Here is a 26,172-nt window from a genome sequence, read left to right as displayed (position 1 = left end):
TTAAAGTTGCTGTATTTTTGGGGTTAAATTAATGTTTCAAATAAAACTATTGGTGGTTGTGTAAACCTAATGGTGCTATGGAATTAAACAAACTTTGCCAAAAACCTTCAGAGAAGAAAACTCGGAAGTTCAGGTGATAAATAAACCTAACTTCTCATTAAATTAAAATGAGAATATTTTGTTGAGTAGGAGCGTGTCGGTAAATATTGATGTTTTTGTAAAATCCCTATCTAATACTACAATCGGCTCTTCTGGAAATCATTGGAGGAAGTCAGGATAATAATGATGATGATTTATGTTACCTACAACCTCCTACTGCCTCGAAAAAATACTAACGCACTGTGGTAGCACAGGGGGCGTAGTGTGAGTTTACATCAAACGATGTCGACTGCTTTAAAAAATATACTGAAGATTTTAGTTCTTGAAAGTTTCCGCTAGGAGCGCTGTACAATCCGTCATACATAATATGGTAATTTTTTAAGCAGTCGATATCGAATGCGTTTGACGTAAACTCACACTACGCCCCCAGTATGTCCAAAGTTTGACAACCACCGCGTTAGACGTAGACATAACTAATTTCAGCTTACCTGTGGGTCTAGACAAAGTGCAATTATAATCGCAAACCAGTCGAAAAGTGGTCGAAAAGCCCCTTTTTTGTATGGAATTTGACGGATTCGATTTTCGATTCGATCAAAAAGTGCGTTTTGTCTAGGGGGGCAGAACTCAAGACAAACGCGGAACTAGCATCGCTTCAGCTTATGACGACATTTAGTTCGGCAACTAACATTTGCCCTCAGGATCAGTGCTGGGTAAATTGAAGCAGACATCCTGCCATTAATTTGGTATTACTGTATGTGTTTAGTACATGTTTGACTTCAGAGTAATGTTTTGATAATCTGCTTCTATGAGAAACGAGTGACTCAATTTGTAGTTCGTCGTTTGTTTTTGACAGACGGGAATTACTTATTCTGACCTACGGCAAGACCTTAAGTGCTTTTAGATTGTTATTTGGTTCGTTACATTCAGACTAATAGGTTTTGAAGATAATAAGTATTATGAATTTATAATAAACAAAGCTTTACAAAAGTTTCAGATAAGTAGGGTAATTCAAGTGCAATCTGTCATTTCAATCTATTCTATTTGTCATTTAGCTTGTTTAATCTGTGCTCAATAAAGTGCACAATATTTAAGCAGGATATGGTTGCACGCGGATTTTTAGAGAGTTAAATCTTTTGGCCAATAGAAAACGTCATAATAGTTATTATATGAACTGGGATTGGTCAATGACTTTTGAAATTAAAATCCGATGGCCTGAAAAAATCGGTTTTCCAACAAACGTCAGTTACGCGCAAGGAGGTTTAGCTATTTATCCATCGAAGTTAATAAGGGAGAAGACATAAGACTAATTTTATTATTTGCCTGCCGCGACCCGGTTTTTACAAACAATGACGATGACGACCGATGAACCAGTAACGAGGAGCACACTTAGCAATGCTTCCAGGTTGCGCCTCGGTATCAATTAAGTAACATTTTTCGTTAAGTTTACTTTATGGTCAACTAAAGGACTTTTGCCGTCTCCATGGACAAACTCGAAGTATGATAACTACAGTCATTGTCAAAATTTTGCACTGCCATTGCCGCTGGATACCATATATCGCTACTATATTCATAGATAATAGACTTTCAGTTAATCGTCAAAATTGACATTGTTTTTTAAATAACAACAAATGGTATGAATTTTTAAATGTGATATTTTTATAAAGGTAAGTCCCCAAAACAACATTTGATAGCCTATTTTCTTTCGTTGGCATCTAAGTTCCTGTTTTCTACATATATGTTACTACTACCTATTTGATAAGTAACTAAAAACTTTGTCATTTTTTCCGTGTGAACAAAAGCCCTACAATAAATCACCTATTTTTACCTAGTAGGTATACCCTTCATATTTATGCTAGACGTGTTGCAAAGACAACAATAATTATTATTAGCATAGCATGCCATAGGTACTACTCGTACCTATGTACGTGTGGAATGGCTCACATACTACCCGTTCGCGCTAAGTTTGCCGCCCTTCTGACCGACCGCACCAACAAACCACACTACCAGTAGTGTCGTGGGGAATATTTTTTCCCTTCTACACTACCAAGCCAGTAGTGTCGTGGGTTATTTATAAAGACCATACATCTTCATTCCCATCGACACTACTCCTTAACTAAACGCGCGTCCCCTCCCCCAACCGCGATTAAAGGCAATCGGTTAGTGATTAAACGCAATTAATGTGTCTTATTTTATGCAAATACACAATTCTTATCAATATTAATAAATAAAAAACATTCTAAATATAGTTTGTTATAGTTATAGACGTTTCCCTTCGAGTGACGTCATATCGCCAGCGGCAAACTTAAAGCGAACGGATAGTACCTAATTAAGCTGTAAATACCTATACCCTTGAGCCATGTGCGTGTGGACTGAGTTACTTAGGGCTGTTATGGATATGTAGTTTCGGTTATGGATACGGTTACGGATATAGGAGTAATATTATACCGGTTTCGGTTACGGATATTTCTATTAAATAGTGTAATATACTACATGTAGGTATAATATGTTATTTAAAAGTCAATTACAAAAGTCGAATATAAATTTTAGAATGCCAAGTAAAACAAAAAAGAAACTTAAGGTTCTTTATTATGTAAACATATCGACAACAAAACATTTGTTTACGGCGCAGTAGTGCTTTTAGTTTAACTTTTCTTGGAGTCAAAAACAGAATCCAAATCAAAAACATCACCAATACTTGAATTTGATTGCGAGGCAACTCTGGCTGTGTATCCTGAAAGAAAATCAGAGTAAGTATGTAAGCAATAATTAATTACTTAAAATTATTATTAAATATACAAATATTGCTGCTGCTGATCTGTTGATACCAATGCCTTACTTTTGAATAAATGGGAAAGTATGAAATTCACGATAGTAATTTATTATCTCCTCATTATTTAGGGAGTAATATTATAAATTAATTCAAATATTAAAATCAAATCAAAATCAAAAATATTTATTCAGTTTAGACCACAAGTGGCACTTATAATTTAATTAATCAGGTTGTCATTGGTTGTCATGTCATGGATGAAATTACACTAAAAACTAATTAAAACAAAAAGGATGGGGAAAATATTCCATTATTCTGTGGTAACGCTAACAAAATTAACGCGTGAATTTTTTATAGACAAATGTAATTCAATATAAAAAAGTAGGGTAAAATATTCCGTTGACCTGTGGCAACACTTACAAAATACAACCGTGATTTTTTTTTGAAAATTATTATTTTATTTAAATGAATTGGAAATGTGCTACTTACGGATAAAACATGATCCCATGCACTTTCTTCGTAATTCCAGTAGCATTCTTACATGTTGGAACGGCACAAGACGGCATAATATAATTATAAAGTGTCAATCTGACGGATATGTAAACAATGCGCGCGCCGGCCATTGACTAATTGCTCTAAAGTCAAATTAGTGCGATTCGCAGTAATTTATATGAATACACATTTAATTTACGCCCGTTGACGGTTTCTGGTTTGTTCCGTATTCTGAGATTTCGTTAGATTTTGTATCAAATAGTAGGATAGGGCTATTTGAAAAATAGCATCTGACAGTTTTGGTGGTAAAAAAAAATATGATAGAAATATAACCTTGACATTGGCAGCGGGGCGCCACCGTCAATACTGGATCGCTGATTCCGATTTTTGCCATGTTGGAAACTATATAGTTGAACGACGGTAGCGCCCCCTTGTCAATGAGTTTGGTGGGACAGTTCAGTTTAGGCATAGAGTTTAGGTCATCTTTAAGATGTTTTTATATGTCATTGGATTGGAGGGAGGAATGATTGATGAAAGTTTACATTAGAGCTATAAAATAATAATTTAGATAAGTAAAGACAGCCTAATATAAGTCCCTCTGTTAAAATTACATAATATATTTACTTTAATGAAGACATTTTTATATATAGGTATATTTAATAAATAACACTGTGATTAAATCAGGATTTATCTTTAATTTACTATAAAGTGAATTTTAAAAACAAACTAATACAAAAACCATAAAGAAAATCGTATCATTTTCGGTCTTATTTAAAACATTACACTAATTGTCAAAAATGACAAATAAAAAAAACTGTACGAATTCGAGCTAATTATTTTCATTGTAAATGGTTAAATCTTTAAATGGTTTTCAGATTATGCACCAAATCAAATGAACACAGTAATTAATGTCAATAATTTAATCTAGGTGGAGAGATGTGGGTGTGCGAGGGAAGGGGTCAATCTTAATGTTAGATTTTATCAAATACTCAATAGGTACTCAATACGTTTATTGCTTCCATAATAGTAATATAGGTGTTACAATGTGATAATACAGTTAAAAACTGTTGTAAAGCCTTTGAAAATGACGAAAAGAGATATTAGCCCAGACCAACATTTATCGTGCCTTTCTAAGCATTAAAAATCATTAAGCTACAAGCACATCAAACAAAGGGTTATAATACTTATACTAGCTTTCCGCCCGCGGCTTCGCCCGCGTGGAATTTTGTCTGTCACCGAAATACATTACCGTGCGCGTCCCTGTTTCAAAAACCGGGATAAAAACTATCTATGTCCTTTCCCGGGAGTTAAACTATCTCTATGCCAAATTTCATCAAAATCGGTTGAAAGCAAGACAGACAGAGTTCCTTTTGCATTTATAATATTGGTATGCGTAGTATAAATTTATAGCAGTAAAACTAAGACACAAATCATTTTAGGCACTCTTACACAATTACGACAGCTTCTAGCTGCAACTGCATACTGACAACTGTTTTCTACATACACACATACACGGTACTGCTCGAGCAGTTGTGACTACTTCGGCACGGTGAAATTTCAGTTGCCAGGTATATTTTATACTGACTGCTCGAGCAAATATTACAAAGTAGCAGTGGTTCCTCTTCCTCAAAATCAATGTTGCTACTGATTTGAATGAAAATGAAATTGTGACCTGTTGAGCAGTTTCACTACCAACTACTCCAGCTGTTACCTATCAATGGTAGATTCAAGCTGTTGACTGGCTGCAAAAGCGGTCCGTGCCTTTATGTTGACCACTGGCTAATTGCTCGAACTGTCCGTGTATGGCGGGCCCAAACAGACTAATTTTTGCGCATGATAATTTATTATATGAAAGTTCTGTAGCTCTACCATAAGTTTAACCTTACCAAGTGCGTACAAAATGTATGGCAGATTGCACAGCGCCCCTAGCGGTGAACGGCAGAAGTTTGTGTAAGTTACAGTTAGTAGCAGCTAGTGGTAAAGTTTTTTTGCAGTTTTACAAAACACTCCATCCACTATGTCATCCACTCCATCCAGTAGGTACCTATCCATATTTCTGCTTACAAATCCAGACATAAGTGTAATAAGTTATATTATGGTAAATTTATGTTCAAATTTAAGCAAAAAGCATTCTGTGTTTATAAAATATGTTTATTTGCACCTAGTTTATCAATCACCATGTTATTTCCATGCTTTCTATCCAGTCGACTGCTCTAACGACAAGGGTGGGCAGTCGTTGAGATGACAGCGCGAAAATCGTCGGCATCCACTAATTATGACCCTTATGTACCACTATATTGACAAAGTTCTCCGTCTTCGTACGCGATATTGGAAATTTGGCATCTACCATCGGCTCAATGACATTAGGCGTAGTCTGGCTTTGATATTCAATTTTCAACTGTATTACCTTGACAATCAGTTCAAAATTGATTACTAGAAAATTATTTGACAGACGATTTCTACTCTCGACAAATGCATTTGAATTAGCCCAAAGATTACGATAAAGATTAAAAAGTATTTTTTTGAAGATTGAAATTATAGCATTTGAGCAGTAGAATCAATCTTCTTTGTTATGACCCACCAATGGGTCACGATGTCTGTCAAGATATTTCTTACTTTATACAAAGTAAAAAAAAAAGTTTATTTTACAGTGATTTCTCAAGAATAAGGCACCTGGCAAGTTGGAACTTGAAACTACTTTTAAGACTCGAATCCTTCGATTTATGAAAAGCTAAAAAAGATCACGCTGTAAAATCTAGTTTAATCTGGAGCTAACCTCACTTTTAGAAGGGAATTCATAAAGTTTTACAACTTATAGGCAGTAAAATTCTTATTAGACATAAATTATACTCGACGTGATCTAATAACATTGTTGGGAGCCAAACTTTGTCATTCGTCAAATACCTACCTACTTACTGGATTAATAACATTATCGTAGTAGATAATTTCAGGAAGGTGACAGTGACATCTGTCATTTTACGTAGTTGGCAGCTGAAATTAAACAAATTGGTACGTGTACGAGATTAAAGCCTATAATGCCTAATCTTAGAAAAAGATACTTTCTTTGAACGGCACTGTCTAATAGCTAGCTTGATGAGTACTTATTGAAGCAGAGAAACGGAAAATATAATTATAACTAGAACATGTTCCAATGCACGCCTATTTTCATTTTCAGTAAAGTTTTTCTTTTGCAAAAACCTTAACAATCATTCATGATACATTATTTATTTACTAAAGTAATGTATCGAGTTTGCAAAAAAAATTCTCCTAAGTATCATTATTTCTATAGGATGTCGATTGTATCCATGAATACAAATATCGCCCGTGAAGCAGCAAATCAAACGAACAGCGTCGAATAGAGCTCTGTGAATGGTTCATGTGTCACACTGTGCGTCCACGTGCACTGTGAGACCTCATAGTAATGTTTGTGACTCTATTTACTCAATATTCCTGCTGCAATAACGTTCCCTAGATTTACGGGCCTCTGTAGGAGTACGGAACAATCATCAGCCCAGCTTCAGATAATCGCTTCACTTACCAAGTAATAGGCGCATGTATGCGGCGCATGAGTTCAAATTGCGCGCATTGACATGCCGGGACCGACGCGTGGAGAATGCCCTCCAATTAATCCGATAGGGGCTACACTGTTAAGACAATGTCCGAACCCTCAGCTTAGAATATTCTGTCTCTTTTACTCAGCCTGAGATACGGTCGGGAGTGACAGCGATAGATAGAACCGAAAACAAACGTTTAAGAGAGGAAGAGACTAGACCGGTGCATGGTCTTAATATGTTCTAAGGCGCTCTTCTTCAGTAGAATGTGGGATAGATTGAAGACTGTGTTCTATGTGATGACGTCACGTAAATTACTTCTAATATTGTAAATCTAAACCAGCTTTGTTAATCTAAACGAAAGGCAAAAGGCATTTGACAGATACAATTTGATCGATGACACTGACTTAACTTCTGCCTAAGCTTAGCATTATGCACGAAACCCATGAGGAGGTTTCGTAATGGCAATTACCTGAATTGAAATACCAAACCTTTATTTCTAGCCTTATTATAAACCACAACACAATTCATCAACATAACATAATTATAATTAAAATTGACTATGGCGTTTTTAGCGTATCATACATAATCATCATCATAATGGCTTATTTGAATATGTGATACGGCTTTGTTTGTTTCACACTTGCATGAGTGATGGATCGCGCGCCAATAGCCCGCTGGCAACATGAAAACATCCACCTACTTCACACAAAAACCACCCCGTCTTCCCACCATCCACCCATAGGCTTAAAGTCGAACTTCCTTTGCATCTTCTCCAACAATTTCTTCAACAAAGATGTAAACGCCAATCGATGTGTCAGTCGGCTGATGGGCAAACTTTTCATTTTGCGATGTATCGACGATGTTGTTGCCGCGAAAAACAATTTTCTTCCTATTTGAGAACTCATTTTTAACGTTATTGAGTGGAAAGTTTTTTTGAGGTTCGCCCCACTTCATGATGTTTGGCGATGCAATGATCGATTGCCAGTTAAACTCGATTTTAAATGTTATGATATCGCAAAATGATTACAACATAACGAGTACATCGTAAAATAGAATCACACAGCGTTAGTTAATTAAATTGGAATGTTTCTTTCCAGAATTTCCTTTGAACAAAAATAATAATATCATCACAATGATATCACAAAGGGAAACATACCATTGGCGGAAAATAACGGATTATTTGAAAGGAAACTTGGTCTGAGACGTAATCTATCAAAGTAGCGGATATCAGGGATATTGTGATTTAAGTAACGCATTCCTACGAAGCCTAAGAGTAGGCGCACACCGTTGATTTTTCGTCGGCCGATAGTATAGTCGGGCAGTTGATCAGTAAGTATGGGCATGTATGGGAGTGCGCACACTACGCCGATTCGATTTGGCCGATTCTTCATACAATTTAAAATCGGGCACAACTATCGGCCAACTAAAAATCAACGGTGTGCGCCTACTCTAATAATATCAAAATGTTTTTACGTTTCTTGAACTAACACAATGAAATAGTAACATTATCCCTTTTCATCATAAAATGAATGTAGAGTATTGTGTTTCAATGGCCGCATATTTCAACTAATTGGATTCAACAACTTTGTATGTTTTTGTTTGCAATATTCAGTTTAACGAGGCTTGCTTTTTATATTTCTCCGCCATACGTCGAGAGAAAAATTCGATGAACATTTCGCGGAACCGTTAATAGTATTTATTTATTCTGTTGCACAGACAAATACAGGAACCAATGGCCGTGTAGGTGGGCGGTGGTCTGAGTGAAACGAGGAGGCGAGCTGGCAGAATTAATTTCCTGTGATTGAAATGTTTTGAGAAAGAGCGAACTTTTGCCGATCGGTGTTAATTTTATTCATTAATATTAATAAAAAGTTACACCTACGATAAACCTTGGATTAAAATGACATTTCCATACTAAATGACGATTTAAGCCATTCAACTAGGGTGTAACTTAAGGTTTAATTTCAATAGAGAAAGAATGCTTCCCCTTTGGCTATCAAAGGTAGAGTTTTTGCTGACGACTGCACAGCTGAAAGTAAATCGGACTATAAGTTTTTGTTGCAAAACCTCACATATTACTTGTACACTTCCCTAATGCCTGACATAAACAACAACAAACAGTGTCGTCTGTATTAAAAAATATTTTGAAATCCGCTCATCGCTCGTACGTCAGACCCGGCCTTTAGGCTCGCGGCTGTTTTGTATTTATGTAACTGGAGGGTCAGTTTTCCATTTCTCTTTATGTATCTCGTACGTTTTATGCATTTCAGTAATATTTATGTATCGGATACACAACTGAATTTCTTTTCATAAAGCATGATCCATTAATGATGTTCGGATTCACAGCGGTATTAACGTACCTTGCTCCAATTAATAACGAGCTCGTTTTTTCGGTTTATTGATACGGCAATATTTCGGTTCCGAGTCATTTCGGTGGACTTCATTTTAACAATCATTTTCTTTATGGTTCTTAAAATCATATTTTGATGATGAACATGCGGCTTGTTAATTAAAACATTGAGAATGGTTTTTAAATGGGTTGGATAAGTTCTTTTCATTGCAATATTTTTTTACATTTCGCGTTAATTAATGACTGTTGAGAATAATTGGTTTATTTATCGTTATTGATAAGTTTTTATAATGTTCGGAAGTTGGTACTGCTTCGGAACTACGCGTCGTATAATAGATACTAAATAATTAATAAATATGAGTCTATGATAGACTTCACACAATATCGTACTTGCAATGTATAAAGAAAATTTCATGAGTAAACATTGGCTTGTATTTTGAAAAGAACATTTTTCATTCCAATAGTTAAAAACTGCAATGAATGCGTTGCTCTCTGACCGATGGATACAAACAAAAGAGCATAAGGATCAAATTTGCAGACAGCACCGTGAAAATTGAATCGGTAGTTCAACAAACATCCAGGGTCGCTATAACAATCACAATGTTTCAAAAGTTTTTCACGTTCATACACCAGTTTCGGAGTTTCGTCTACATTGTGAAAATTCAAACCATTTTTCGGTGAAACAATAGGACAATACGGTGTAATAACTTTACTCACGCAATGGGGATACGAAAAACACCTGTACAAACAGAAATAGAAAGGGGCTACCCGCTGTATATGGGAACTCGGCTTTGATCACCCCTTTTTCAATAATAGACCCGGTTTTGCCCTTTGTGATGTGCCGGAGAGCCGCAGCAGAGTAATATGTCCATTTAATTTGGGAATGAGATATTGGAGTGGTCACGTGAAACGCCTTTTCAGGGGAAGCTTATATAGTGGCAGTCAAAACAGTACGAATTTAGTAGTATAACGTTTCGTTCCGATGTGGGCAGTGGGTATTTTTCCTTCAAAATTAATAAATCACTGTTTGCTATGTAGGCAGTACAGCCCACGATATTCTATTTGTATTTTGATTTGAATGTCAAGAAGAAAAAACATTAATGCAAAATATTCCATGCTGGTGCTTATTTCATTCTATTTAAAGTGTTCAAAGGTCGATTCAATTTTGCAACGTCTTTTACTACTTGAAACCTCGCTAAAGATTTTTTTAAACACAATGGCTGGGTTGCACCATCCTACTTTAACTTTGACAAACGTTCTGTCAAACTCCATACAAAAAGCACCGGTTATTGTTATTGTTACGGTTAAAATATGGTAGTGCAACTCAGCTTTAGTGTTCAATCTGGGATTCAACCCCAAGAACTAGATAAGAATTCAATAAATAATTCGCACCCCCCCTGGAATAAGTATGCAAGTCCACTTGTGCGATATTTTTTTTATTGCACTAAAAAATCAAGAAGGAGGTAATACATATTGTCAATTTTTTTCATAATTTTTCTCTTAAAAATGAATAAATTATGTACAAATATGTAAAATATTGCAACATTAAAATATCTAAATTTCCATAGCAAAAACGAAGTAAATACATTTGCACTTAATTGTTTAATAAAGTTCCGTATGAATAATAGCATATTAATAGTTACGTACATCTTCCACGAAGACTTTAAAAAATATTTTCGCGTATCTATTGTTGCATACTTATTCTAGGATATTATTTGGTGGGTATCGTGGTGCAAGTTTAGTTGCTTAGTTTTTCCACGAAACTTTTGTGCACATTATGCTGGTAATTTTGTGCAAGTCTAGATGCCTAATTCTTCCACGAAACTTTTATTCGAATAATAATATATAACAATTGATACGTTATTTTCTACGTACATTATCTTTGTGCAAGTCTAGTTGCCTAATTATTTTACGAAAGTTTTGGCGATGTTGTGTTTTATACCGATATTGATACATTTAATGTAATGTAATTTAGTCATTAACAAAGCACAAATTAACTTAGTTTCAGTCATTTAAGTATCCGAACCACTACTTCTTGCACTAAATACCCTTGTAAGACTATCAGATCCTGTGTGTTTATCAAAAATTCGTACCAATCATGGTGGTAAAACGTGGTAAAATGATCGGTCTTTATGAGTACAAGATCCATTTTAAATTCTGTCTCTCTCTTCAGTGAACCGTTATCGTAGTAATCGAGATAAATATTCATCTTTCCAGAGCCGCATGAGTCCATTTATCAGCTTCGTGTATTGCCAGTGTGACAAGGTATGTATCTTAACGTCTTTCAAAGCAGTAAGCAACAATCGGTGCGTCCCTAATTATAAAATGACACAAGTTTGTATGTATTTTAAGGAATATTGTCATCAAAAGGACATAATGGTCAGACGTGTAAAAATGCAACAACCTGATACAAAACTATTGCCATCTTTTCGTATGTATGATGAGCAGTCAGTATTCTTTTCAGGTGGTACTTGATCGACCGGACGCCAGCTTTCCGCAGACCTCCACAGATTGGACTTGCCACTGGAATGTAGTGCCATTAAGTGCCTTCTATATCCTAATGTTGACCCTATTTGTCCAGTAAATTGCATTATTATTCCAGGCCCTATGAAACTCCTGGCTCAGACAAAGTTTCTATCCTGGTTGCTTCACAGGTCCGGTCACTCTTCAACAAAGCGTATAAAAGCACCTATAAGTTTTGGACCAAATAAAAATAGTTCTTTCTTTCTTTAAAGGTTCAGCCAAACCAACGCAATCACACGCGATCAGCCGGCGTGCAGGCGGCGGCAGTGATGGCGATCAGACAAAATGCATCGATGGCCATCGCTGCACGCCGGCTGATCGAGCGTGAAGTGAACCTTATAGGATTCGGAAGTGATGTCACCAACGAGTTCAATGTGGGTAACTTTTGTAGTCATGCAGACAATAAATATCACTATATTATAGGCTTCTATAGTTTTGTTCCCTTGGACATCAAAATTTGAAAGGGTCCTTCAAAATCGTCTCCCTTGTTCATGAATTGTCTAGATTGAGTAACTTGCTGTTCTGGTAAATCTCCCATTAGGTACTTACTTTAGCAGTAGCATTCAATTTAGTTCAATTGAAATATCTGTGTACTTATTTTCTCACCAATGGTTTCGCCTTGATAATCCAAAATGTGGAGCTGAGTCAGCTTTCTTGTGAATTAACATGATGTCAGTATTAATATAAACGTTTTCGACAATCTCCACGACGCGGTTTGCAACAATAGATTTCCACCTATTCGTCTCTCCAGACAGCTAGGCGATCACAATAGAAAAATCTGTTCATAGTGTGCGAACATCTGTGAGGTTGGTATTCTTCACATTATTCCTTGTCATTTGCTTCATCCAGTTTACTCAAAGCAGCACATAGCTCAAGACGAAGTAAAAGAAAAACAGGTTTCAGAGAGCACTTGAGTTTTTTAGCAATTAATTTTGTTTCAAACCCTTCATCTAGTTCAAGACTGCTCAACCTTTTGAAGAGTCGGGCCAAACGGTGGATTCAGTCGTTAACGACGGGTCACCTACATTTCTGACAGCTAACTTCAGAGAGATCTTAAAGTTTGTACTGTGCTCGGCGGGATTTTTTATTTGGTGCTTTTTTTTTTCAAACTGTACATGCACGGGCCACTTAAAATTCTTTTGGGGGCCACACTGTGTCCCGCGGGCCTGGAGTTGAGCAGCCTTGATCTAGTTGATCTTATGTGAACGGCTGCAGTATAATGCACTCACAGAGGCATCGCTAAATTTATTATAATTATTGTATTTTTACTCGGCCTGCATCTGGCCTTCCAGCTACCTTTATCAGGTCGTCGGACCACCTTGTCGGTGGATGTCCCAACGCTGCGTTTTACGATACCTGGCCTCCGCTTCATAACCTTGCTGGCCCATCGGCCGTCAGTTCTGCGTACTATGTGCTTCCAACTGTGCGATGTGGAAGTCATTGAGGGAGGCCTATGTTCAGCAGTGGACGTCCTGTAGCTGAAATGATGATGCTGACGTATTTTTTCTCTCTACCTATACCAATCTATATCTGTATTTTGTCAATATGTGACGTATTTCAATAAAACCCACATTTAATGGTACGGCTTTTTATTACCTTTAACACCATTACAAACAATCACATTATCTATAAGCAAACGACGCGTACACCGCAGAGCGAGAGGGGAGAGGGGAGGGCAAGACCGAAGCTGAAAACGTTTCGTTTCTCACACTCTCCCACACTTATTCTAATGAATAAACTTATATATGAAAATCACTTATTTAGTTTTACTAGAGCCACTGTTCACAGGAATTAGCCTCACTGTAACTCTAATTCCTGTGAGCAGTGCAACATTTGATTAACATGCCTTTTCCACTGAGCTCCTTCTACATCTATGATATAGGTCATACCTGGTACACACTCCTCTAACACCAATCCTAGAGTCCATGGCTTAGCTCCCCTCCTATAGTCTTTAACCATTACTTTTTCTCCTACTTTAAATTGAATCTGCCGATTTCCTTGGTGCCGTTTGTCAACATTTTCCCTGACTACCTCTTCCAATGGGGGCGGTCGCAATAGACTAAATCGGTTTCGGATTTCTCTCCCTAACATAATTCTAGCTGGCGCCACTCCCGTAGTGCGCTGGGGTGAATTTCTATAATCCGACAGAAACAAATTGACTGCTGATGATAAATTATAGCCACTTTCTTTAATTTTAGTTACTGCTGATTTAAAGGTGTCAACAAATCTTTCAGCTGCGCCATTTGTGGCTGGATGGTAAGGTGGTGTAAATGTGTGCCTAATTTGATTCTCTTTACAAAATTCCTGAAACTCATTACTAGTAAAGGTTCTTCCATTATCTGTAACTAAATGTACTGGTAACCCAAATCTTGAAAATAGCGACTTGAATATCTCTATAGTGCGCGTTGATGTAATATTTGCCATTTCAAAAGCTTCTGGCCATTTTGAGTAACTGTCGACCACAACCAAATACATTTTATTATAAAATGGGCCCAGAAAGTCGGCATGAATTCTATACCAAGAGGAGGGAGGCAGAGGCCATGGTTTCTGAATTTTTGAGGGTGTTTTACTATTTTGCAGACAAACAAGGCAGTTTTTAGTAATATTTTCTATCTCTGCATCTAGACTAGGCCACCAGAAATATGAGCGGGCTATCTCTTTCATACGTATGATTCCAAAATGGCTTTTATGTAAATATTTTAAGACATGTTCTCTAAGTGTGCATGGGATTATAATGCGGTAGCCCCAAAATACACATCCTCTATCAAGTGAAAGTTCTTCCTTTCTATTGTAAAATGGTAAAAGCTCCTTTGGGATCATTTTCTTGACTGGCCACCCATCTGCCATATACCTAACCAACTTAGTTAGACTTAAATCTTTGTTAATTTCTTGTTGTATCATTTTCCAGTTTATAGTGCCGATTTTGGAATCATTTACATAACATTCATAACTTAATACTTCATCTACACATAATGAATTAACATGTTTTATATTTTCTGTTTTGGTTGCCGTGCGTGATAGATAATCAGCTGGGTTCTCAGTGGATTTAATGTGACGTACTTTATAGTTAAATGCTGACATAAAAATAGCGTAATGTTGCAACCGCTTGGCTGCCATTTTTGGTATTCCTTTGGTAGGTCCTAATATTCGCGTTAGAGCAGCATTATCTGTTTCAAGTTCAAAATGTCGACCGTAAATATAATTATAAAATTTTGTTATACCAAAAATGATAGCCATAGCCTCTTTATCAATGGTAGAATATCTTTGTTCTACATCATTTAATTTTTTACTAGCGAATGCTATGGGTTTAACAATACCATCAACATCTCTACTTGACAACACCGCACCCAAACCAATATCTGATGCATCACAAGTTAATATTATGGGCAACTGTGGGTCAAATTGTCGTAAATTATTGGCATTAGCCAGTCTTTTTTTTATGTTATTAAATGCATTTTCACATTCTGAACTCCAAATAAATTTATTTTTCTTAGTACAATCATATAAAGGTGCTATTACAGTAGCCATGTCCTTTAAAAAACGATTATAATAGTTAATTTTTCCCAAAAATGATTTCAGCATGGTTAAACTAGTTGGTGGTTTGGCATTAATCAAAGGTTTAACATTTGACTTAATTATGCTGATTCCATTTTTGTTTACATTATAACCAAAAACTTCTATATTATTTGTAAATAATTTACATTTATCAATTTTAAGTTTGAATTCACACTCTTGTAATTTTGTCAATACTGCACATAGTGTATCATATGTTTGTTGTAAATTTTTTCCTTTTATATAGATATTATCAATGAATACAACAGTGTTTGGTATATTAAGCAACTTATTTGTCATCAGTCGTTGAAATGATCCTGGCCCTGTGCTTACACCATATGGTAAATATTTATATTTATATGTTCCTACCTCTGTTACAATAGTTGTGCAGTTTTGGCTTTCAGGACTAAGACGTGCCTGTAAATACGCTTCTTTGAGATCTAGTTCGCAGTAATATTCCCCGTGTTTTAAAGAATTCAATATATCTTCTACATGAGGTAAAGGAAAGTGATCGACTTCTAAACATTTGTTAACTGTAAGTTTATAATCCCCACAAAGTCTTACCGATCCGTCTGATTTAAGGATAGGAACCACTGGTGTACCCCATTCACTTTGTTCAACTGGTTCAATTCTATCGTGGTCCAAGAGCCTTTTAATTTCATTATTTACTTTTTCCCGAAGAGCAAATGGTACTCGACGAACTGGCAGGCATATAGGTTTTGAATCAGGTTTTAGTTTTAAGCTAATTTCTTTACCCTTAAAATTTCCCCAACCAGGGCTAAATACTTCTGCGAACTGGCTCTTTATGATTTGTTGTGCGTCTGAAACAGATTGTACCTTGTTAATTCCAAAATAAAGGTCATTGTTTATTTTAGGAGGCCACAATTTTAATTGTTGCAACCAATCACGACCTATGATTCGAGGACAATTGTTTTGTACAACAAATACATTCAAATGTTTACATTCCTGATTAAACATTACAGGTATATTTGAAATTAATCCTAATGGTTGTGACACACTTTGATCAAAATTTTTAAACAATATTTTACAACTTTGTAATGCATAGTCTGGTAAGAATTTGTTTTTATCACATAATGGAATGACAGTAACATCAGAACCTGTGTCAAGTTGGAATGGTATATTTTGACTATTCACATTTAAGGTTATAAAGTGTGGTGGTATTTTACTTACACTATTAAAGGTATATGTCTCATATTCTTCATATAGATTTTTAATAGAATCTATTGCCTCCTCATTTTCTTCTATAGGCTTTGAAGTCTCCAGTTCCAAAATGTTGGTTTTTCGTTGCTTTCTTTCACACATTCTGAATATGTGTCCTTGTTGACCACATTCCGAGCAATATTTATTTCTTAGAGAACACTCCGCTTTCAAGTGGTTATTTTTACCACAACAATAACACTGCTGGTTCTTTTGTCTGTAACTTTTCTGTCCCTTGGTTGTTGTTTGTTGTTTTGTCCTTTGGTAATCCTTTTGTTTATTGTAAAATACTTCTGAGGTTTCAGGTGAAGGGTCACTGTGCATCAGGGCTGCTTCTATATTTCTAGCACATTCGATACAGCTTTCTAGTGACCTGTTGTCTGCATTTTTCATTAATTCGTATTTAATAACCTTTGATGTAACGCCATCCATGAATTTTTCCTTGATTTGATCATCTGTGTCTTTGAAGTTGCACTTTATAGCCAATCTTTTCAGATGCAGTACATAGTCCTGTATTTTTTCATTAGGTAACTGGTTACGTCGCCTAAACTCAGCCCTTTCAACAGCCGTAGATAGTGGTTTTTCATACTTTTCTTTCAATTTTGAACATAGTTCTTCATAGGTTAGTTTGTTTGGTTTGACAGGGCTACATAGACACTGCAGGATTTCAAATACCTCCGGTGCTAATTTTGTTATTAACAGTGGCACTTTCTTTTCGTTTGGAATGTCATTGACTATCATGAAACAGTCCAGTTGTTCCGCGAAGACGTCCCATTTTTCACCGGCGAATGATTTTATGTCGCCGCACACCGCCATTTTGTGCTCCGTGATTTTGGAAGATTCTTTAACTTCTTTGATTTTATTCTCTCGATTTTGTGATCTGGTTCTGGGCCTCGTCGCCATTGGCGTATTTCAATAAAACCCACATTTAATGGTACGGCTTTTTATTACCTTTAACACCATTACAAACAATCACATTATCTATAAGCAAACGACGCGTACACCGCAGAGCGAGAGGGGAGAGGGGAGGGCAAGACCGAAGCTGAAAACGTTTCGTTTCAATATGAATCAAATCCTGCCGTATCTTAATCCAATCTTTTTTTAATGAGTTACTTATCTTTCTATCCTTATTATTTTTTTATCAGCCAAAGTTTTTGTTTTGAAACAAATAAATACTTTCTATTCTATTTCCATTAGAATCTTAGCCATGACTGTACTTGGAGCTAAGCTCCAGCCAAGGGGATCAAAAAGTTTGATCAGATGTATCAGATAAAATATTACGTTTCATGATTGGTTTTGCAATTTGTAGTATATTCACATTGTATTTAAATCTGTCCTCAAATTCCATTCAATACCCAATGCTTGGACTGTTCCATCAAGGTTCATGAAACTACTTTAGCACTAGCTGATCTTTTGTTGACTTCATAAACTCAACGCAGAACTAGGTAGCAAAAGGTACATATTTGACCGCAGTTGCATGTGATGTAAAGTGAGATGCAGTATAAGATGGTAGATATCTACCTGTAAGTGCCTATAAGGTCTGGATTATAGTGTTCAGAAGAGAGCAGCAGGCAGCGCCCTGTTCGCATTATAGTATTGAAGTGTAACCTGGTGGATGGTCTGGTCATATCAGATGTATTATTATCTGCTCTGTAAGTTCTCATTAAATTATAGCATTATAGCTTCATGTACATGGGCGACGGCAATTGCTTACCATCAGGTGATCCGTCTGCTCGTTTGCCTCCTATCACATAAAATAAAAATAAAATAAATAATTGACCAGTCCGCTCCTGATAAAAGGTCGTTGATATAAAAATGTTGTTTTATTATTTTATAGAAATCGGTACCCTCGGTAATTCGGTCTCCAAATAATGCACTGGTAATCCGAATCATTTTTTGTCACATAAATCTGAAGATCATCTTCATAATGTCATCTATGAAGCAAACGTTTCATCTCATTATAATATTTCTCGGGTCTTCTTGCAGCTGAGAACTGCTTGTGGGTTGGTTCACAAGCAGTTCGTTATTCAGTGAAATATAAATCGAACCTTAACACGAAGCATCAAATACAATCGTACGCGAGTTGTCTCCGTATTATTCCAGACAACCGCATGATAAGGTAAGTATTACTGTCATTCTTGTTCCTTTTTCTTTTTCAGGTAGGTACCTTGTTTTATAAAAAAAAATCTGTGTGTTCGTTAATCTTTTTCAGGTCTGGTGATTTCTGCAACTTTCTTTCTAACTGAACGGACCTCTGTGTGGTTATGTTTTTGGGTTTTTTTTAAGGGAAAGGAGGCAAACGAGCAGACGAATCACCTGATGGTAAGTGATTACCCGCCGCCCATAGACACCGCTCCTCGGTGAGTTACAGGTGCGTTGATTGTCTTTAAGGTGTTAGAGTCTCCTCTTGAAAGATTGTAGATCGTATTGGTCCGCAAATACTGTAAACGGCAGTTCATTCCTCGGTTTGGTGTCTGCAAATGGTGATTGTGGATTTTCTGTTTTAAATGGTAACTTTACAAAATATCTATCTACCGCTTCCGTAAAAAAAAATGTCCTGAAGCAGTGGTTGGGTTAATACTGGGGAGTGTAAAACTATAAAAGTGCTTTATAAAAGCCTACTTGCAAAAATAAAATGAGTTTTATGCCCGTTTTCACCATTAATCCCAAATTTTTAAGTGACCCCTATAAAAACAAAATTCCTGTTATGTATCACCATAGAGGTCACTTACAAATTAGGGATTGATGGTGAAAACGGGCATTAGTCCTTTTGATAGCTCGTCTCTCCCTAAAAATGCAATTTTCGAAAATTATAATATAGTTATGCAAAAATATTGTAACTTTTTGATTTTGAATAAAGCTATAATTTTAAATACAACCATAAGTTATGTAATTTTTCACAAGGTAAAAGTACGTTATCCTTTTTACGAATTTATTTCGATACGAATAGTTCGAGGAAAAACTACGTAAACTACACTTACACGTTGAATGCACGACTAAATCTGAACGCCAATAAGTGGTTATCTGCAATAATACCAAACAGCATGTATTCCTTTACATGTCAACAATGCAATATTCATAATTACAACAACAAGGTGTTAAATATGTTTCGCGGAATAAGTACGCAACGCTCTTTTTTAAGTTTTTCTCAAAACCTATTAAGTGGATTTTAAATATAAATACATAGGCCCCTCACAGACATTTTTAGCTATCTTTTGATGTATAACACATATTTTTAATAATGGTAATAAATTTTTAGGACAGTTTTTTTACGCTCCTGAAAAGTTGGCATTTTTCACTTGCGTACTTATTCCAGGAAGGGTGCGAATTGTCTAACCGCTAGTCTTAAGAAGGGTAGAAATTCCAAGTAAAATACTTAGTACCTACGTCTGAACTGAACTACACCTGTGCGTTGTACTCGTAACTAATCTAATAGCGCTATAACCCTTTGTTTTAGCGCGGCAAAACAAAACACGGTGCAATTTAAATTTAAAATGAAATAATTATGTCCAACTGTCGAAGGGCTGTCGGCATGCGGGTGCCAAACAAAGGCATAGCGCTCTTTGCGGTCGGACCCGCGGTGAGAGCGTATTTGGATTGCGCTTTTTGAGCTTTTTTCGCTTCGCTTGTGAACCGTGCGGCGGTAAAATAAACTGGTGACGCGTTTTAGCACTTCAAGTAAATTAATTAATCTGGAACTATCCATCCTGTTGTAAAATATTTATAGATATGTCCAATGTCCAAACATCTGCAAGGTTACTAGGTACTAATATCACAGGATAATAATAAGTACTACGTACAGAAGTTTTACTTCGCGAAGGTATTTAAAAAAATGTATGCTCAATGTCATTAACAATATGGTGTAATTTAGACTGTCTCAAGAGTCAAGCACCATTTTGTTGACAAACGTCAGTGATCGGCACTGCGCCGAAGCTATAGGGCTGACTTCGGGAAAATTATGTGACGTGAGGTGCCAAACTGCGGAAAATGGCGGAGGAAATACATGATTTAGCATGAATTATCATGAATAATATTAACTACTTATTTACCTCTCAGTGTCTTGAGGCAACTGAAAAAAGTACATTCTGTGTTTTTATTATTATTTAGGCAGTTAAATACTGCACAGTATTTAGTACACCATTTCTTTATTTTCTTCCATCATACACAAGAATACGCGTGCGTGAGTCAATGTTCGCTCGTATGTGAGGCCTTGTCGAATAGTATCCTGTAGGTGGGCCATCGTGCGTGTTTTGTTTTCGATGTAAACTCCCGGAGATGAACAGGCCTGCTAATATTTCAAAATCTGTGTGCAAATAAACTGTGATAATTGCCTGAATAACCAATAAATATGCTCAATAAATATGAGGAAGTATTTAGCTTTCTTTAAAACCATCCTCTCAATTAGCAATATTTTTCAAATGTGAATTAAATATCTAATTAGTTCATGGAGAACAAAGTTTTTGGTGGAACTTTAAATGATATTTATTTGTAATATCAAACGCCAAAATTGAATCATTATGGACCTAATTAGTGTATATTACTATCTCATATTCGCAGAGAACTAATTTCTATCATTCAAAACATCTAATGGGATAGATTCACTGAATTATTATTTATTTAAAATCTATGTTAGAGAGCGTTTACAAAGGTAGCGTAATTGTATGTTGATTTGTGACAACTATGAAGCTATGGTAACTCATAATCATTAAAAAGCGATTTTCCGGACGTCGAGCATCAATATTGTAGGATGTAGGTACGTTAATTTTTCTAAGCATCAAAATTATTGACACAAATCAATAGATCGCAAATTTTTAGAAGGTAGGGTTACAGGGGGCACAGTGACACACGGGGTACAGTAAAACAAGTTTAATATTTCTACCTCTTTTTATCAATTTATTTTTACTGGCCACACTGCTTTATTCATCGTTCGCACTGCCATCTTGGTGCAGTTGTATTTTCTCAATTTGAAAGCTGCCTGTTGAATTCTTGAAAAAAAACTGATTTTTGAAAGTAATTCGTATCTCTTTTCACGAAATGGTTTTCGATTTTATTAGTAGACTGTTTACCAAAGGTATGTATGGCTATTTTTTTAATAATTCTTGCATATTTCTTGTAATATTGACATCAGACGAAGGCCGGTGTTTATAACCTAAAGAATGTTATATGTTTTTGTGTTATTGAAGGGGGTCATGGGGTACAGTGAAACGGGGCACAGTAAAACATGTTTCAGTGTAAGATAAGTTTTTGTTTTTAGAAAACACCACAATGGTTCGTAACCGGAAAAGAAAAACGGATATAGGGCTTCCTAATGAAGCAGATATGAACTTAAGAGAAGCAGAAAATCTGAAAAATATTAATTTTAGCACATTGTATAGGTATTTCAAGAAAAAAAAAGAAAACCGAGAAGAAGAGGGACAGGTCGTGCGATATACGCCCAACTACAAAGTGCGAAGAGTGTTTACGGACTGTGCCCCAATCTGTTTCATAGTACCCCTACCCTAGTTTTATTGTACCCCAGATCTGGGGCACAGTACAACAAAAAATTGATCTCGAAAAAGTGCCAATAATTTAAGATTACTTATAGAAACATGTAGTTTGATATTGTTGATTATTAAAGGGATAGCTAATGTAAATTTTCTTAAAAAGAGTTTATTAAAATAATAAGATATTTTGTTTCTATGAACAAAAAACGTTTTTTTGTTTCATTGTGCCCCACCTTACCCTATAATTAAGTAGTTGACACATTTATGAGCTGCGTATGACAACACGCGATTGCTTCCTTGTTTGCCAACTCAATTGACTTGATTTTTTTATTTGCTGAATAGTTGAAAATTATATTGATTGATTTTAAAAAAGCTTGTATCTTCGCTTTATAGGTTCGCAATATCTACTACACGAATGCGTTTCTATCACATCTCACGTAATAACGCAGTGTCATTAATGACGTAAAAATCTTAAGAGCACGAACATTCACAACATTGTAGGGATACCGGTTTATATCAATGTGACAGCTGTTTGTATGGAAATAATGTCATAATGCGCGGAGCCCGCGGAAAAATCTCGTGTAAACGCTCCATAACTCCCCGAAAAGCGGCTTACATTGTAAATAAATAACCACTGCATCATACCGACTACATGAAATGGACGCGCAGGTTTTTATATCGATAATACGTCAAAGAGAATAAATCAACATGTCTGACAAACGATTGGTAGTGTAGATTTACCCGTGCATTTGCGGGAGATTTCATATTTTTTTGTAAAGGACGGCTTTGCGAATATGAACATTTCGAATGATGAAATATTTATCAGCCGAACACGACTTAATGTGGCGTGTTGTAAACAGGTACGTGTGAGCATTCGTTAATTTGCGAAGTTAAGCGGAGTTTTTGCTAAGTGACATGTGACGTGGGATGGGTATTGGAAAAATTGAACTTTCCATGCGATAAAATAAATGTTATTTTCGTTAACACAATTAATCAAATTATGAAAATCCTTAGAATTTGTTGCTGCTGTGTCATGAGTCCTTAGGCTGGTTACATTAATAGGGCGCATTAAAATGGATTTATGTTTTTGATATTTTTGTAAACTTAAATAACACACAAATAATCCGATTAGACTTCTTAAGCTCGATTTATGTCAAATCTTTTCTATAATAATGAAAGAAACAAAATAAAAATGTTTCTTTTGGACGCTATTTCAAACTGTTGCGGAGTTACAGCAATTGTTTTTTCTGCCAAACAGATAAGTAAGCACTTTGCCTACGTTTTTTGCTTGTGTCTTGAAAGCAAAAAACTTAAGAGACGAACAAAAGTCTCCCAAATTCATAAATTACACGAGTCTTAATGTAAAAACAATATGTGTATACAGGGTGGAAACGTTAAGTGATCTCACTCGATTATTTCTAAACTATACAAGATATAGAAAAACTGGCTACTGATCCTGAAAGTGCTTCATGAGCTCTTTCAAACGGTACCAATAATAGGTCACAGAATAAACTGGATCTATCTGAAAATTCAATGTTTCCAGCTTCCATACTAAATGTATGCCAGACACACAATATTAGAAATGTATTTTTTTTTATTTAATAATAAACTCTTAAAATAAACTCGTGAATTGTATTCTAATTTTAAATTATTCATGGAAAACATTGGTTTTAGGCTTTACTTGCTATAATATTGTCAAGAGACGAGTGTCATGACTGTGGTAGTACTAAATGTATGGAAGAAGGAAACATTGAATTTTTGGATAGATCCAGTTTATTCTGTAACCTATTATTGATACCATTGGATAGAGCTTGTAAAGCACTTTTAGAATCAGTAATCAGTTTTACGATATCATGTGTAGTTTTTAAAATAATGTGACTTTACCAAATGTATGGAAGCTGGAAACATTGAATTTTCGGATAGATCCAGTTTATTCTGTAACCTATTATTAATACCGTTTGATAGAGCTCATGAACCACTTTCAGGATCAGTAACTAGTTTATTGATATCTTGTATAGTTTAGAAATTATCGAGTGAGATCACTTATCGTTTCCACCCTGTATACGTTCGTATCACTTAATAAAACATACTCCCTTATTATTCACAGACGTAAAGGTCGCTTTTGTGCAAAATAAATTGTATGGGTCTCGTCAAAGGAGAAGACTAAAGAATTACCCACTTGGTAACAAAAGAGCGATAACTGTATTAAAACCATTGTTGTATGGTCAGATGCATGGGTTCGGACATTGTTTGATGGATCGCCAATACGATAAAATTCTTTTTGTTAAGATCCTTCGGACGTTCCTCCGTTATGCGTGGAAATCGGGTGTGTATGAAATAATGCATGTAAAGTCGACAACTCATGAGACTTTCCATTTTTGTTGAAAAAGTAGAACCTATCTAAATATATATAACTCAAAAGTGACTGACTGACTGACTGAAATAGTGATCTATCAACGCACAGCCCAAACCACTGGACGGATCGGGCTGAAATTTGGCGTGCAGGTAGATATTATGACGTAGGCATCCGCTATGAAAGGATTTTACGAAACTTCACCCCTAAGGAGGTAAAACGGGATCCACGCGTACGAAATCGCGGGCGGCCGCTAGTTACAAATAAATAAGATGGCACATGTTTACCTTGATGTGCTGCTTGTACTTTGAAACTGTGATTCGCATTTTATTAAACCTAAATGCCTACTTGAAAAGTATTGTTATCGGTCTTAGGTAAGATAAGATATATACGTTCGTTTATTGCTTTGCGTAGGTACTTTGTGGATTTCAATATGCAGGTAATACATGTTTTCCCTCGGTTTGAAGTTATATTGGAAGATGTGTCTTTGCTTTAAAAAGAAACTACTACGATATTATTATATGCTTTGCAGAAAGAGTCAATATTTCCAAATTTCTAATAATAAAAAATAAAAGCATTTTGTGACATCATTTTCAGGTAGTTTGATACCTAAGGACCTTCTTTAGGGGCATAAATAAATTCAGATCGGATTTATTTCGTTTCTATCTCATACAAAAGTTTTAAATTAAAATTAATCATCCGCGCTAATCCCAAAAAATCTGACCGATTCAAAATTAATCAATTTGACCGCCCAAACTTCGTGGCATTGTATTAACATAAAACGATCATAAGTTGACAAACTTATAGCGACGATGGCATCATTTCTGGGTAGATAATAAACAAGGGCACTGTTTTACCAGCGTCCTTTAGACAAATTTAAATTAAACCTTTCGAATGCCTGAAATTCGGCAGTATTGTACGTTCAAAGCGTCTCAGGGCGCCGCCTAAAGGCGCCCCGTCGAGCTGATTTAATTAACAAGATATGGGACTATATAATAGACCAACTCTACCCACTTTTTGGCCCATCGGATTAAAATTCAATGAGCCGACAAGATATTAAATAAACGCGACTATATTTTTAAACGTTAATTAATTTTAAAATTAGTGCGCGTAATAATAAATAAATAATTTCGCCCGCAACATGATGCGAGATTCAGATTTTCGTAATACGATTAAATTTCAGATCTGAAATCGTTTTCATTATCCATTTTGTTTGGTACATTGTTTCCGGTCGTGAATATCGTAAATTATTGACTGTGTGTTCTGCTGGGAGCCCTGAGGCAAGCTGGGGCACTGTTAAAACGAATTGAAAACCGGTAATCGAATCGGAGCGATGGGAGCTGTGTCAATATTTTAAATTTAAATAACAGTTTTAATATTTATTTTATATCGGAGCAACATCCATCTCGTTGCCAGTTTTTAATAACGGCCATTCCGGAATGGAGTTTTTTTTTATGCACACAAGCGATATGTTGTTGTAAAACCAATTGTTCAGAACAAACTGACTGATCTTTAAATGTAAGCATTTTCAGCAAGTTTATTTTGTATCGGAAAGAACTATACCTACTTAATTACTTACATTAAATTATTTACAATTCTACTATTTCAGAATTAAAACCTTGTACATAAATAAAAATAAACGTCTATAAAGTATGGAGACTACAAGTTTGCTCGTAGACATTAGCGAGAAACTACCACCACTTGCTCTAAAAAAATACATTATTGATTTAATATTCAACAAATTGTTTTGTTTGAAACCGAACTCCGGCAATTTCAGCCGG

General features: G+C 35.7%; 2 protein-coding genes across 2 annotated transcripts in view; both read right to left on the bottom strand.

The window, feature by feature from the left end:
* Positions 1-26,172, bottom strand: part of LOC135088582 (polypyrimidine tract-binding protein 1) — a 561,827-nt gene that overhangs the window by 329,208 nt on the left and 206,447 nt on the right. The window lies entirely within an intron of this gene.
* On the bottom strand, positions 15,200-17,449 carry LOC135071454 (uncharacterized). Its single transcript, XM_063965241.1, has 2 exons — positions 16,529-17,449; positions 15,200-16,158 (listed from the first exon to the last, which is right to left on the bottom strand). The coding sequence occupies exons 1-2, from the start codon at positions 17,369-17,371 to the stop codon at positions 16,141-16,143; spliced, it is 861 nt and encodes a 286-aa protein (XP_063821311.1). The 5' UTR covers positions 17,372-17,449; the 3' UTR covers positions 15,200-16,140.

This window comes from Ostrinia nubilalis, chromosome 4 (genome assembly GCF_963855985.1).
Source record: "Ostrinia nubilalis chromosome 4, ilOstNubi1.1, whole genome shotgun sequence".
Taxonomy (NCBI): domain Eukaryota; kingdom Metazoa; phylum Arthropoda; class Insecta; order Lepidoptera; family Crambidae; genus Ostrinia; species Ostrinia nubilalis.
Note: the sequence above shows the minus strand (reverse complement) of the source record. Positions and strands in the feature narration are given on the sequence as shown.

Excerpts from the sequence above, each read along its gene's own strand:
- LOC135071454 (XM_063965241.1), bottom strand. The coding sequence starts at position 17,371 with ATGGCGGTGTGCGGCGACATAAAATCATTCGCCGGTGAAAAATGGGAC.